General features: G+C 43.5%; 1 protein-coding gene across 4 annotated transcripts in view; it reads right to left on the bottom strand.

Moving 5' to 3' along the window:
• Nucleotides 1-10153, bottom strand: part of ABLIM3 (actin binding LIM protein family member 3) — a 109969-nt gene that overhangs the window by 53886 nt on the left and 45930 nt on the right. For all 4 annotated transcript variants that reach the window (XM_023515552.1, XM_012808886.2, XM_012808896.2 and 1 more), the window contains 2 exons: nt 4081-4264; nt 2044-2156 (listed from right to left, as the gene is read on the bottom strand). In XM_023515552.1, coding sequence (XP_023371320.1) covers nt 2044-2156; nt 4081-4264 — 297 coding nt within the window. The remainder of the gene's footprint in view (nt 1-2043; nt 2157-4080; nt 4265-10153) is intronic.

Consider the following 10153-nt stretch of genomic DNA (forward strand, 5'->3'; position numbering starts at 1 on the left):
GTCCGGGGGGCTGGGTTTGAACCCACCACCTCCAGCATATGGGGCCAGTGCCCTACTCCTTTGAGCCACGGGCACTGCCCAGAATCAGGAATCTTATTCTTAGGCCATTTTTTTGGGTGTGCTTTCTATATTAAACCTCCATGCTAATAATATCATCCCTCACTGTCTCTGTATTTATGGAGCACTTCACACACTGCACTCTACGTTGCTTTGATTCCTGTGTGAATACATTTGCTTTCCTCAACACTCCTGTGAGGAAGGTAAGAATTTAGTCCGTCTTCCAAGGCTGGATAAACTGTGTCTCGGGAAGGCTACGTGACTGCTCCGCAGCCCACAGAGGGTTGGCAGCTTTCCGTCTCAGGCTTGCCTCTCTCCTGCCTCGGTGGTATTGGCCTCGCTGGTCTCTGGGCCCCTCCCAGCACCAGCCACCGGGCCTTGGTCCTACATCCAGCATCTCGGTCTTCCTGTCATGCTGAATGATGCTTTCAAGGAGTGGTGAAGGATAATAGCATGTGCTTCGACTCACTCTGAGATGGGAACCTGGTGTGAGAAGCAAACTGCTCTTGAGCATGACGGAGGGCGCTGAAGGAGGGGCTCTGTGCATTCCAGGAAAGATCCCTCGGCTGAAAGGAAGGGCGGGCAGGGGAGGGAGGCTTCTCACTCTCTTTCTCCTCAGCTGTCCACATTGGGGCGGACTCTAATGGAGCCCATGGGAGCTGAGCCCTGCTGACTCAGGGTGTTCTCTGCTCCCCCCTCTGGCGGATGTGGCCCCAGGATGCTGAGTCTGCTGGTGCCGTGGCTCACAGCCCCCCACACCTGCACGGTGATGCAGTGTGGGAGGCTAATGGGTGTTCATTGATTCTCTGATTAGGCCAGCGAGAGTGTCATATAACATGAAAGAACACTGGAGCCTGGTATGGCTTGCTGGACCCAGGGGCGGGTGTGTATGGGGGGTGTATGCAGTCAGCAGCCTGACAGGGCATCTGGGAACAGTGATTTAGACATCTCATTACTAGGCACACTTGGGTGGAATGGACATTCCATAAATTAGAATGACTGTTCTGAGGTATGCTCTCCATTCTCAGTTTTCCCCTAAATTTCATTATGTGAATAAGACATAACATTCATCCTAGCATGGTAGAGCCCTCCCCATCCTCCACAGTGGTTCTCAATCTTAGGAACAGCAAATAAATCACCCAGCAAACTTACAAAGAACGTAAATTCCTAGGCTCCATCCCTAGAGGTCCAAGGTGAGCCCAGAAATCTGCATTTTTACAAACCCCACATTGAAGCTGACGCAGAGGTCCACGGAACACCGTGAGAAACAGTAGCATGGCTCATGTCATCTGCCCCAGGGCACCCCATACTTTCTCTTTTATAAGACGTGCCTGCAAATTCTTTCTTAGTAGGGTTTGTACAAAAAAAAAAATTTTTTTTTTTTGAGATGGAGTTTGACTATGTCGCCCTCAGTAGAGTGCTGTGGCATCACAGCTCACAGGAACCTCAGACTCTTGGGCTTAAGTGATTCTCTTGCATCAGCCTCCCAAGTAGCTGGGACTACAGGCGCCAGCCACAACACTATTATTTTTTGTTGCAGCTGTCATTGTTTCAGCTGGCTGGACTGGGTTTGAACCTGCCGACCTCGGTGTATGTGGCTGGTGCGGTAACCACCATGCTATGGGTGCTGAGCCAGGGTTTGTAAAAATTGAGAACCACTGGTGACAGAACATTTGATCAGCTTTCTTAGGGCACCCTTAAGACATAAAATCAGGACCCAGCTTGTCCCACAAGAAATCCACCCGAGAGGCTAATGTGTGGCATCAGCCATCACTTTTTATTGCTGGCAGCCTGTCTTCCCTGTGTTGTGCCTGTGAAGGTTATGAGCCAGGACAAAATGCCAGCTGGGCCATGGTTCAGGGGTCCTCAGGGTGGGACCTCCCACCTCTGCTTCCCTCCAGGCCTGTGGGAGTGGTTGACAGTTCAGGGATGGGGTGCCTAGGTAGACAGTGCCCATGAACAGGGAGGCCCGTGGGGGGAACTCACGGCTGGGTCCGCGGATCTTGATGGGCTTACTGCTGGCCATGGACTGGGAGCACGTCTGGCACACGCATTCTTTACCGCTGAAGGTCACCTTGTCTCCAATGGGGAAAGGCTTCCTGCAAGGGGTTCGAGGGAGAAATTCTACACCTCCTCTTCTGTGGGATTCTGTGGCTATTTGTGACCTGTTGACACATGTGCTCAAAGCACGTGGGTCGCACCTATGGCCTGACTTCTAGAACACCAGGCAAATTCAAATGCTATTCACAGTGCCAGGCCCACTAAACCACTTGATCCAGGGCTTAGAGGCCAGAGCTGGAGCCCAGTTGAGCTATTTGTATGATTTTAACAATGGAAAAATCATGACTCTTATGTGAGCTTACATTTCTCAGCTGTAAGAGGGAGAGATCACTAGCTCCTCAAAGAGTTGCTCCCTCTTCCTGGAAGGATTTTTCTACCATAATTTAACCTATCCCCATATGTCAAGAACTCAATCAGCTCCCAAATTTATCAAAATTTCTTCTGTTTGCTATTCAGACTTTTCTCAAAATCCTGCTTCCTCATAGGAAGTTTGTGAGTCTACAAAGAACCTCTTCCTCTGCCCCTCTGGATTTGTTCAGTTTCCACAGCCCAGGGGTCTCAAACTCTTGATGCCATATCTCCCCAGCTAAACTATAAACCGTATACAGAATCCTTAGTATTGTCAATCCCATTGTTGAGCTGCATCTGCTCATGCAGATTAGGCTACCTGCTACATGAGCATACCCCTAACACCAGCGTAGGTAGCTTCCCTGGCCTTGCATGGACAACATTGTATGATGGAGTGAGTGCTGGGGTCAGGGGAGCCTACATCCTCATGGCCCCATCACCAACTCGTGGTAAAAACACATGACTATGGGAAGTCACCTTGTTTCTATGGGGTTTAACAAAACCCACACCTTGTACCACATGGACCCTCTGTGGACCCTCCGATAGGTCTGGGATTCTAGGTTCTCAGGACTTAGGTTTTCAGAGATGGGTGAATGAATAAATTCTGTAGGCAGCTTCTATTTTCTTGCATATCTGCCATTAGTCTCAATCATAAATTCTAATTAGTTACTCTAACGGGTAACTAACCAGTAGTTATTTTATGGGGAGAATAGTTAATCTATAAATTTCTTTCCCCTTTAAAAATATATATACTCTAATCATGCTTTACTTATGATTTAATCTGAGATGTCCATTAAATTTTAATGTATTTGTGAACAGGGCTGAGGTTTCCTCCATTTTTTTCCCATCTCCTTAATGTGGTGCTTGGCATATATACAGTGGAGTCTTAATGCACATTTGCTAAATTAACAAGTGATTGAGATGCTGGAGAGGGGATGAAAGCGGTAGTGCTGACCTCCCCATCCTTGGAGATGTCCTAAGAGAGGTTAGATGATTATCATCATGATGATAAAAAGAATGATAAACACAGACACATATACCGGTCATGAGGTCTTTCCATGTATCCCCTCACTAATCTTTAAGAAAACTCAATGAAGTTGGAAGATTTTGACCCTCATTTTACAGATGGAGAAACCAAGGCTTACAGAGGTGGGCTCTTGCCAGGGTCACTCCACCAGCATGAGGCGGCACCAGGAAGATGAGGAAGGCTATGGGCAGACATTCCCCTACCACCTGTACCTGAAGATGTGGGAGGCCGGGCCAGAGCTGTGCTTTGCAGATTGAGTTCTGAGAGACCAGAATACTCAGTGGTTCCTTTGGAGGTCTTTTGAGTGGAATTGGGAGCCTGAGTGTGGGGGTTTAGGATCTGAACCCCCTCTCTTTATCACAGGACAAACTGGTGTTTTGCAATAGATTGCATTTTACAAAAAAGATCAAACTGCTAAAAGGTTTGAAACCACTGGCCTGTCAGATCCTTCTACCTCTCTGAGATTCTAGAAATCTAACTGTGAAGTGTAAGCCCGAAAAACCCTAGAACTACCAGGGAAAGGCCATGTCTTCCCCTTCTCTAGGGGCTTGTGCAGAGGGTCCCGGCCCCTCTGGCTTCCTGCTCACCTGCACAGGCTGCACACAAAGCATTTGGGGTGGTAGGTGCGGCCCAGGGCAGAGATGACCTCCCCTGTGATGAAGTCCCGGCAGCTGTCACAACGGGTGCCATAGAGTTGCTGGTAGTCCTGGGTGCAGATGTACTCTTGGTTCTTGAAGAAGAAGCCTGACTGGGCCAGGCCACAGCCACACACTAGGAGAAAAAGGAGTGAAACAAGGGCAAGTTCAGTCCAGGGAGGGTCTGTAAGCACAAGGTTCTCGCTGGGGGATAGGCTGGTGTCTGACTTTGTCCTGAGTGGCCAGAGAAGAGCTGCTGGCCACATACCTTTCCTTCCAGGCCTTTGGGGACTAGTATTCCTGAAAGTATGGCCTGTAGACCATTTTATCAGAATCACTTTGAAAGCTTCTTAAGATGCCTTCTATAGATGTCTGAGCCTGAATCAGACTCCTTGGGGCTCAGGCATCTGCATTAGAACACACTTCTGTGGCTGATTCTGATGCACATGGAAAATCACTGATGCTGTACAATCCTCTCAATACATAAGTGAAAGTTTAATGCCATGTGGCTCACACACTGCTGCACAGCTGGTGGGATCATGACTATAATAAAAGAATCTTCCTATGTGCATGACTATGTGCCAGGTGAAGAATGAACGGTGAGGGGACCATATGCTCCAAATTCCAACCTGGAGACAGCCGAGGATGGCAGGGGGATGGATGATTTGAAGTCTAGAATCTGTGCTTGCCATAGCCATAGGAGTGAGTCTATTTCCAGGCATGAATGATAAAATACAACCCCTGAACTTTGACAAGTTAAAATTGCCTGCAGAGAAAAGACCATACAGATAAATTGTGCAAGGTCATGGGTAACAGGCCCTGAGGTGGGCGCGGGAGGCAAGGGCTGTAAGTGGGGTGAAAGAAGGAAGCCTCATCCGTCAAAAAGGATCAGAAGAAGTTTTTGGAGGAGGTGGCATCTGAGCTGAACACTGAAGGAGCAAAATGAACCAGAGCACAGAGGTCGGAAGTTGCAATGATATTTGTGTAGAGGCTTGGGTAGGGGCGGTTGTTTGCAGGAAATGGAGGGAAGTAATACAGGAAAAGGTCATTCAGATCTTTTAAAGGAAAGCCTGAATCTAGCTGAAGAAGTTTAGGCTTTGCAGAATACTGAGAAGCCATGGATATTTTTAAAAACTTAAAAAAGTACTTAAGCATATATAATAATGTAGAGAAAATACAATAATTCTTATTATACAGCTGCAAAAATGATCAGTTACATTGATGACTTTTGAATAGAGATGCAATGTGATTTTATCAGGCATTTCAAAAGGTCTCATGGGAGATCCTTGTAGATAATAGAGAGAAATTAAATGTAGGACAGATAATAGAAGAATGAGTGGATTTATAGGCATCTGAATGACCGAATCACATGAAATCTACTACTGAAGGACTTAGAAATATAGGAAAGAAGATTTCCTGTAAGGAGTTATAAATCAACAGATAAAAGGCAGTGCAGAAAGAGGCAGAATTTCTTCCAAAGAAATGACTGGCTCTCAAGGCCACCAAAACCGCAGTTACTGCTGAGTGCATTGGTCAGCTAGAGCAAGGGTGTGTGAGCCCAGAAGGAGGCTGGTTAGCAAGCAAAGGAAAGCCACTGCAGAGCCCATTCAAATCCTGTGTCCAAGGCCGGGCATGGTGGCTCACGCCTTGCATCCCAGCACTTGGAAGCCCAGGCGGGTGGATTGCCTGACCTCATAGGTGTAAGACCAGCCTGAGCCAGAGTGAGACCCCGCCTCTAAAAATAGCCAGGCACTGTGGCCTCTAAAAATAGCCAGGCAGGTATCTGTAGTCCCAGTTACTCGGGAGGCTGAGACAAGAGAATTGCTTGAGCCCAAGAATTTGAGTTTGCTTGGCTATGACGCCAAGCACTCACCAAAGTGAGACTCTGTCTCAAGAAAAAAAAAAAATCCTGTGACCAGCTCCCCCTGTTCTGAGGCTGCTGTGTGCTGTTGTGTGATGGTTTGACTTTCCACCTAGACTGCTTTTGTGAGACAAGCTGACTGGGCCACCACGAACTAGTCCAACAGAGAGTTATAGCTCTTATCTACATTAATAAACAGGTACTGTAAATTTGTACACACAGGTCGCTTTCCTGAGGACTCGGTTAGTACGAGTCAGCTTTCCGAAGAGTGAGTGGTGGTGGAGAAACCAACAAGATAGTTTCCAAGCCTGCAAGTCTAAGGAGCTAGTCTGGAACCAGGTGACAACACCCCATCTTTAATAGGGAAAGATGTTCCGCAAAAGCGCCAGGTTAAAAATACATAGGAGAGACTGCCAGGTGAATGCCAGAAATATTTTGTAAGTATGTTTGTTCACCTCTGTGGGCCAGAGGCTTAAAGGGCCAGGCTGAGCCAGAAGGAGGCAGCTCTGGGGGTCACAGCACTGAGGGAAATAGTGCACGACAGTGAGAGACATGGTGGTCTGGGAATCAGACCACCTGGGCTCTGGTCTCCTGGCCACCAAGTCTCCGGATGACAGTGACCTTGGCTCTTTCTTCTCCAGGGCCTCTGGTTCACTTAGATGCAAAATGAAGAAGCTGAGCTTTTTTGGCAGAACTGACATGCTGTGAGTCTAGAAGCAGAGCTTCCTTTAAAGTTTACTTTATGCCTGAACATTCTGAACTCAGCTTAAAGTATTGCTCGTGGCTGCTGAGGCCACCCCAGAAAAGATAGTGGAGGTGTGGGTGAGAGGTGGGAAAGGGTTCAGCTTCCATCAGCATCATGACATTTCTTCAAATCAAACAATGCCTGGTCTCAAGAGCAGGCAAAGCCAGAGCACAGGCTGTTCTGGGGTGTGCAGGTGGTGGAGCAATTGACTTCACGGCTGTGGAATCGGTTGGTCATGGCCTACGACCTCATTGGAAACAGCTCCTGTTTTTTCCCTTCTTTCCTCTGCTTTGTCTCCCCTGCCAACTCCACCCCCAGAGCCACCTCTCCCAGTGGAGTGATCCAGGAGAGCATAGGAAAACTTGGAACAATCCGTTCCTCCATTTCCCCCAAGGAGTTAAAGGAGGAAGTTCTTGGTAGAAAGGACGTAAAGGTTGATAAGACTCTCAGGGGTTCCTGGAAATACAGTGCAGAGCCCGGAGATGGAAGGCAGCTTGGACCAGCACGGCCAATGCTTCTGAGGCTGACCAGAGCCAGGTGTTCAAATAACAGGAAAGGCCATGGAAAGGGTTTACAGTATAGAATTGATGTGACACAAACACATGAATCAAACAAAATAAATCAATTTAAAAAAGCAGATTATATAGTTTAATAGTATAACATGCTAAGTTAGATCTGTTTGAAGCAAATTGTGCATAGCTCTGGCAGGTGTCAATGAAAAACGTACTATTCCTCGGGTTTCTAGACCTTTGTTCATGGTCCTATTCTCTTACTCAGGTGCTGGGTGACCTTGCAAAAGTTACCTCACCTCTCTGGAGCTCATTTGTAAAATGAGGGTATTAACACATCCCAAGAGTCCTAGAGTCTGTCATGTAGTTCTGTTGATATTTAACTTTTCAGATAAGGCTGGAGTTTATGAAATTTCAAATTCAAAAGAGTTAGATCGCCCCTGAGGGTGATCTAATTCATTATCTAAAACACTTTAACTGTGAAATATATTATACATAGAGAAATTGTATAAAATACATATATATAGCTTTAAAAAATAATAAAATACACTCACATGTACCCACTACCAAGTTGGTGGAACATTACCAGCTCCTTAGAAGCCTGTTTACCTCTCCTACAGAGCAGCTCCTTTCCATACTGTCCCTAATTTTGTATTTATCATATCCTGTGCTTTTCTTAATGGTTTACCACCTATGATAGATCTATAAACAATATATTGCTTTTGAACTTCATACTGATGGACTCATACTGCATTCATTCTGTCCTTGCTTCATTCTCTGGGTACTATGCGTTTGAGATTCACCTGTGTTGGTGCATTTCCTGAGGGTCATTCATTTTCACTGCTGTGCTGTATTCCATTGCCTGAATACATTACAATTGATCTATTCCACTGTTGAAGGACATTTGAGCTGATTATAGTTGTTTTCCTTTATGAAAATACTGTTATGAACATTCTTGTATTTGTGAGATAATGCCTCACCGTTTTCCAAAGTGTTATTCCTATTTACATTCCCACCAGCAGTTCCCACCGATCCATATCATCAGCAATACTTGGTAACATATTTAGCCCACGTGGTGGATGTGAAATATCTTTTTGTGATTTAAACTTCATTTCCCTGATTTTCAATAAAACAGAGGATCTTTGCAAATATTATGAGGCATTTATATCTCTCTCTATTGTACTAATAAAATGCTTATTGATGCTTTTTGCAGAATTTCTTTTAGACTTGTAGAAATTCTTTATGTATTATGAAAATTAATCCTTTTTGGTTATTTATCACAAGTATTCCAATACAAATATTGGGGGCTTGGATTTTACTACCCTTGTGGTATTTTCTGATGAACTGAAGTTTTCAGTTTTTATGTTGTGAATTGCTCAATAGTTTCCTTTGCAATTTGCACTTTCTGTGTCATGTTTCCCAAATTCTTTTCTGCCCTGAAATACTAAAAAGATATCTCCTATATTGCCTTCTAAAATTCTGTGTGTTGACTTTCATATCAAAGCTGTTAATCCACTTAGAACTGACGTTAGGGAATGGTATACGGTAGGGATCCAATTTTCTCCCACACAGATAATTAATCATGTCAGTGATTTATCAAGCAGCCTAATCTTTCCCCAGTGATCTGCAAAAAAGTTTTCATACAAGTGAGGATTTGTTTTTGGTTCTATATTCAGTTCTAGTGGTCTATTTATTGATCCTTAATTTGAGATCACACTGTTTTAATACCTTATAATAATAAACGATGATATCTAGTAGGACAGGACACCTTGCTTTTTTGTTGTTGTTTAGGAATGCTTTGATTATTCTTGGCCTTTTGCCAAGAATGGAATTTTAATTGATTTCTTCATTTCCATGGAAAACCTGTGGAATTTATTAGAATTGCTTTGAATCTACAGTTCAACTAGGGTATAATTGTTATCTTTTTGATATTTCTTTCGATCCAAGAATTAGCATATTTTTTCACTTAGATCATGTATGTTTTTCTTATATTTTATACATTTACACATTTTATAATTTTTATCAGAAAGGTTTATACCTATACCACTTTATAATATTTATTCCTAAATGAAATTTTTTTTTCTTGTTGAGGGAAATAGTATCTTGTTAATAGTGAATATAAATGTTGAGGTTTTTTCCCATATTTATTCTGTATCTAATAACCTTAACAACCTTAGTTATTGATTTTCTTTTTGGTATTAGCAGTTGAGAATGTATCTCTTAAAATCAGGATTTTTGGAAAAATTAATCTCAATAATCAAAAACAATGAAAGTAATGTCTACTAAGGTATCATCTGGTCAATGTGTCCAAAATTTCCCGATGATCACATCCTTTTTTCTTTTAATTTTCTTTTTAGTGACTGATTGAGTCAGAATCCCTCCAGGTCCACACATTGAATTGGTTGGTGTGCCTCTTACATCTCTTAATCTCTAGGATCTTTTTCCTTCTTATTTTCTCCTTATAACGCATTTATTAAAGAAACTGGGTCATTGTCCCCTAAAATTTTCCACAGTTTGGATTTTGCTGATTGTACCCCTATGGCTTTGATTCCTTTGTTCTTTTACATTTTCTGTAAATGGTGGTTACGTATAGAGTCCTGAACTGAGATTTAGGTTATTTATGTATTTATTTTTAGCAATATTACTGTACTGATGTTGTATACTTCTATGATTTGAGGGATGGTGGTCATGGATAGAAATAGCTATTGATTACCACGGCTAGATCTCTTATTTCCTTAGAGTTTTCAAAATTAAAATATTTTAATTATTTAGTTCCTCATTTATTAGGTGGAGTGTTTCCTCAGAACATTTCTTTCATCAACTCTTTGCTTACATTTAAGTCCTGTATAGTTTGTACAACAGACTGGTTAAAGGTTTGATTCTTTTTTCTTTCTTTTTTTTTTTTTTTTT

The sequence above is a fragment of the Otolemur garnettii genome, unplaced genomic scaffold (genome assembly GCF_000181295.1).
Source record: "Otolemur garnettii isolate 467f Iridium unplaced genomic scaffold, OtoGar3 scaffold00003, whole genome shotgun sequence".
Taxonomy (NCBI): domain Eukaryota; kingdom Metazoa; phylum Chordata; class Mammalia; order Primates; family Galagidae; genus Otolemur; species Otolemur garnettii.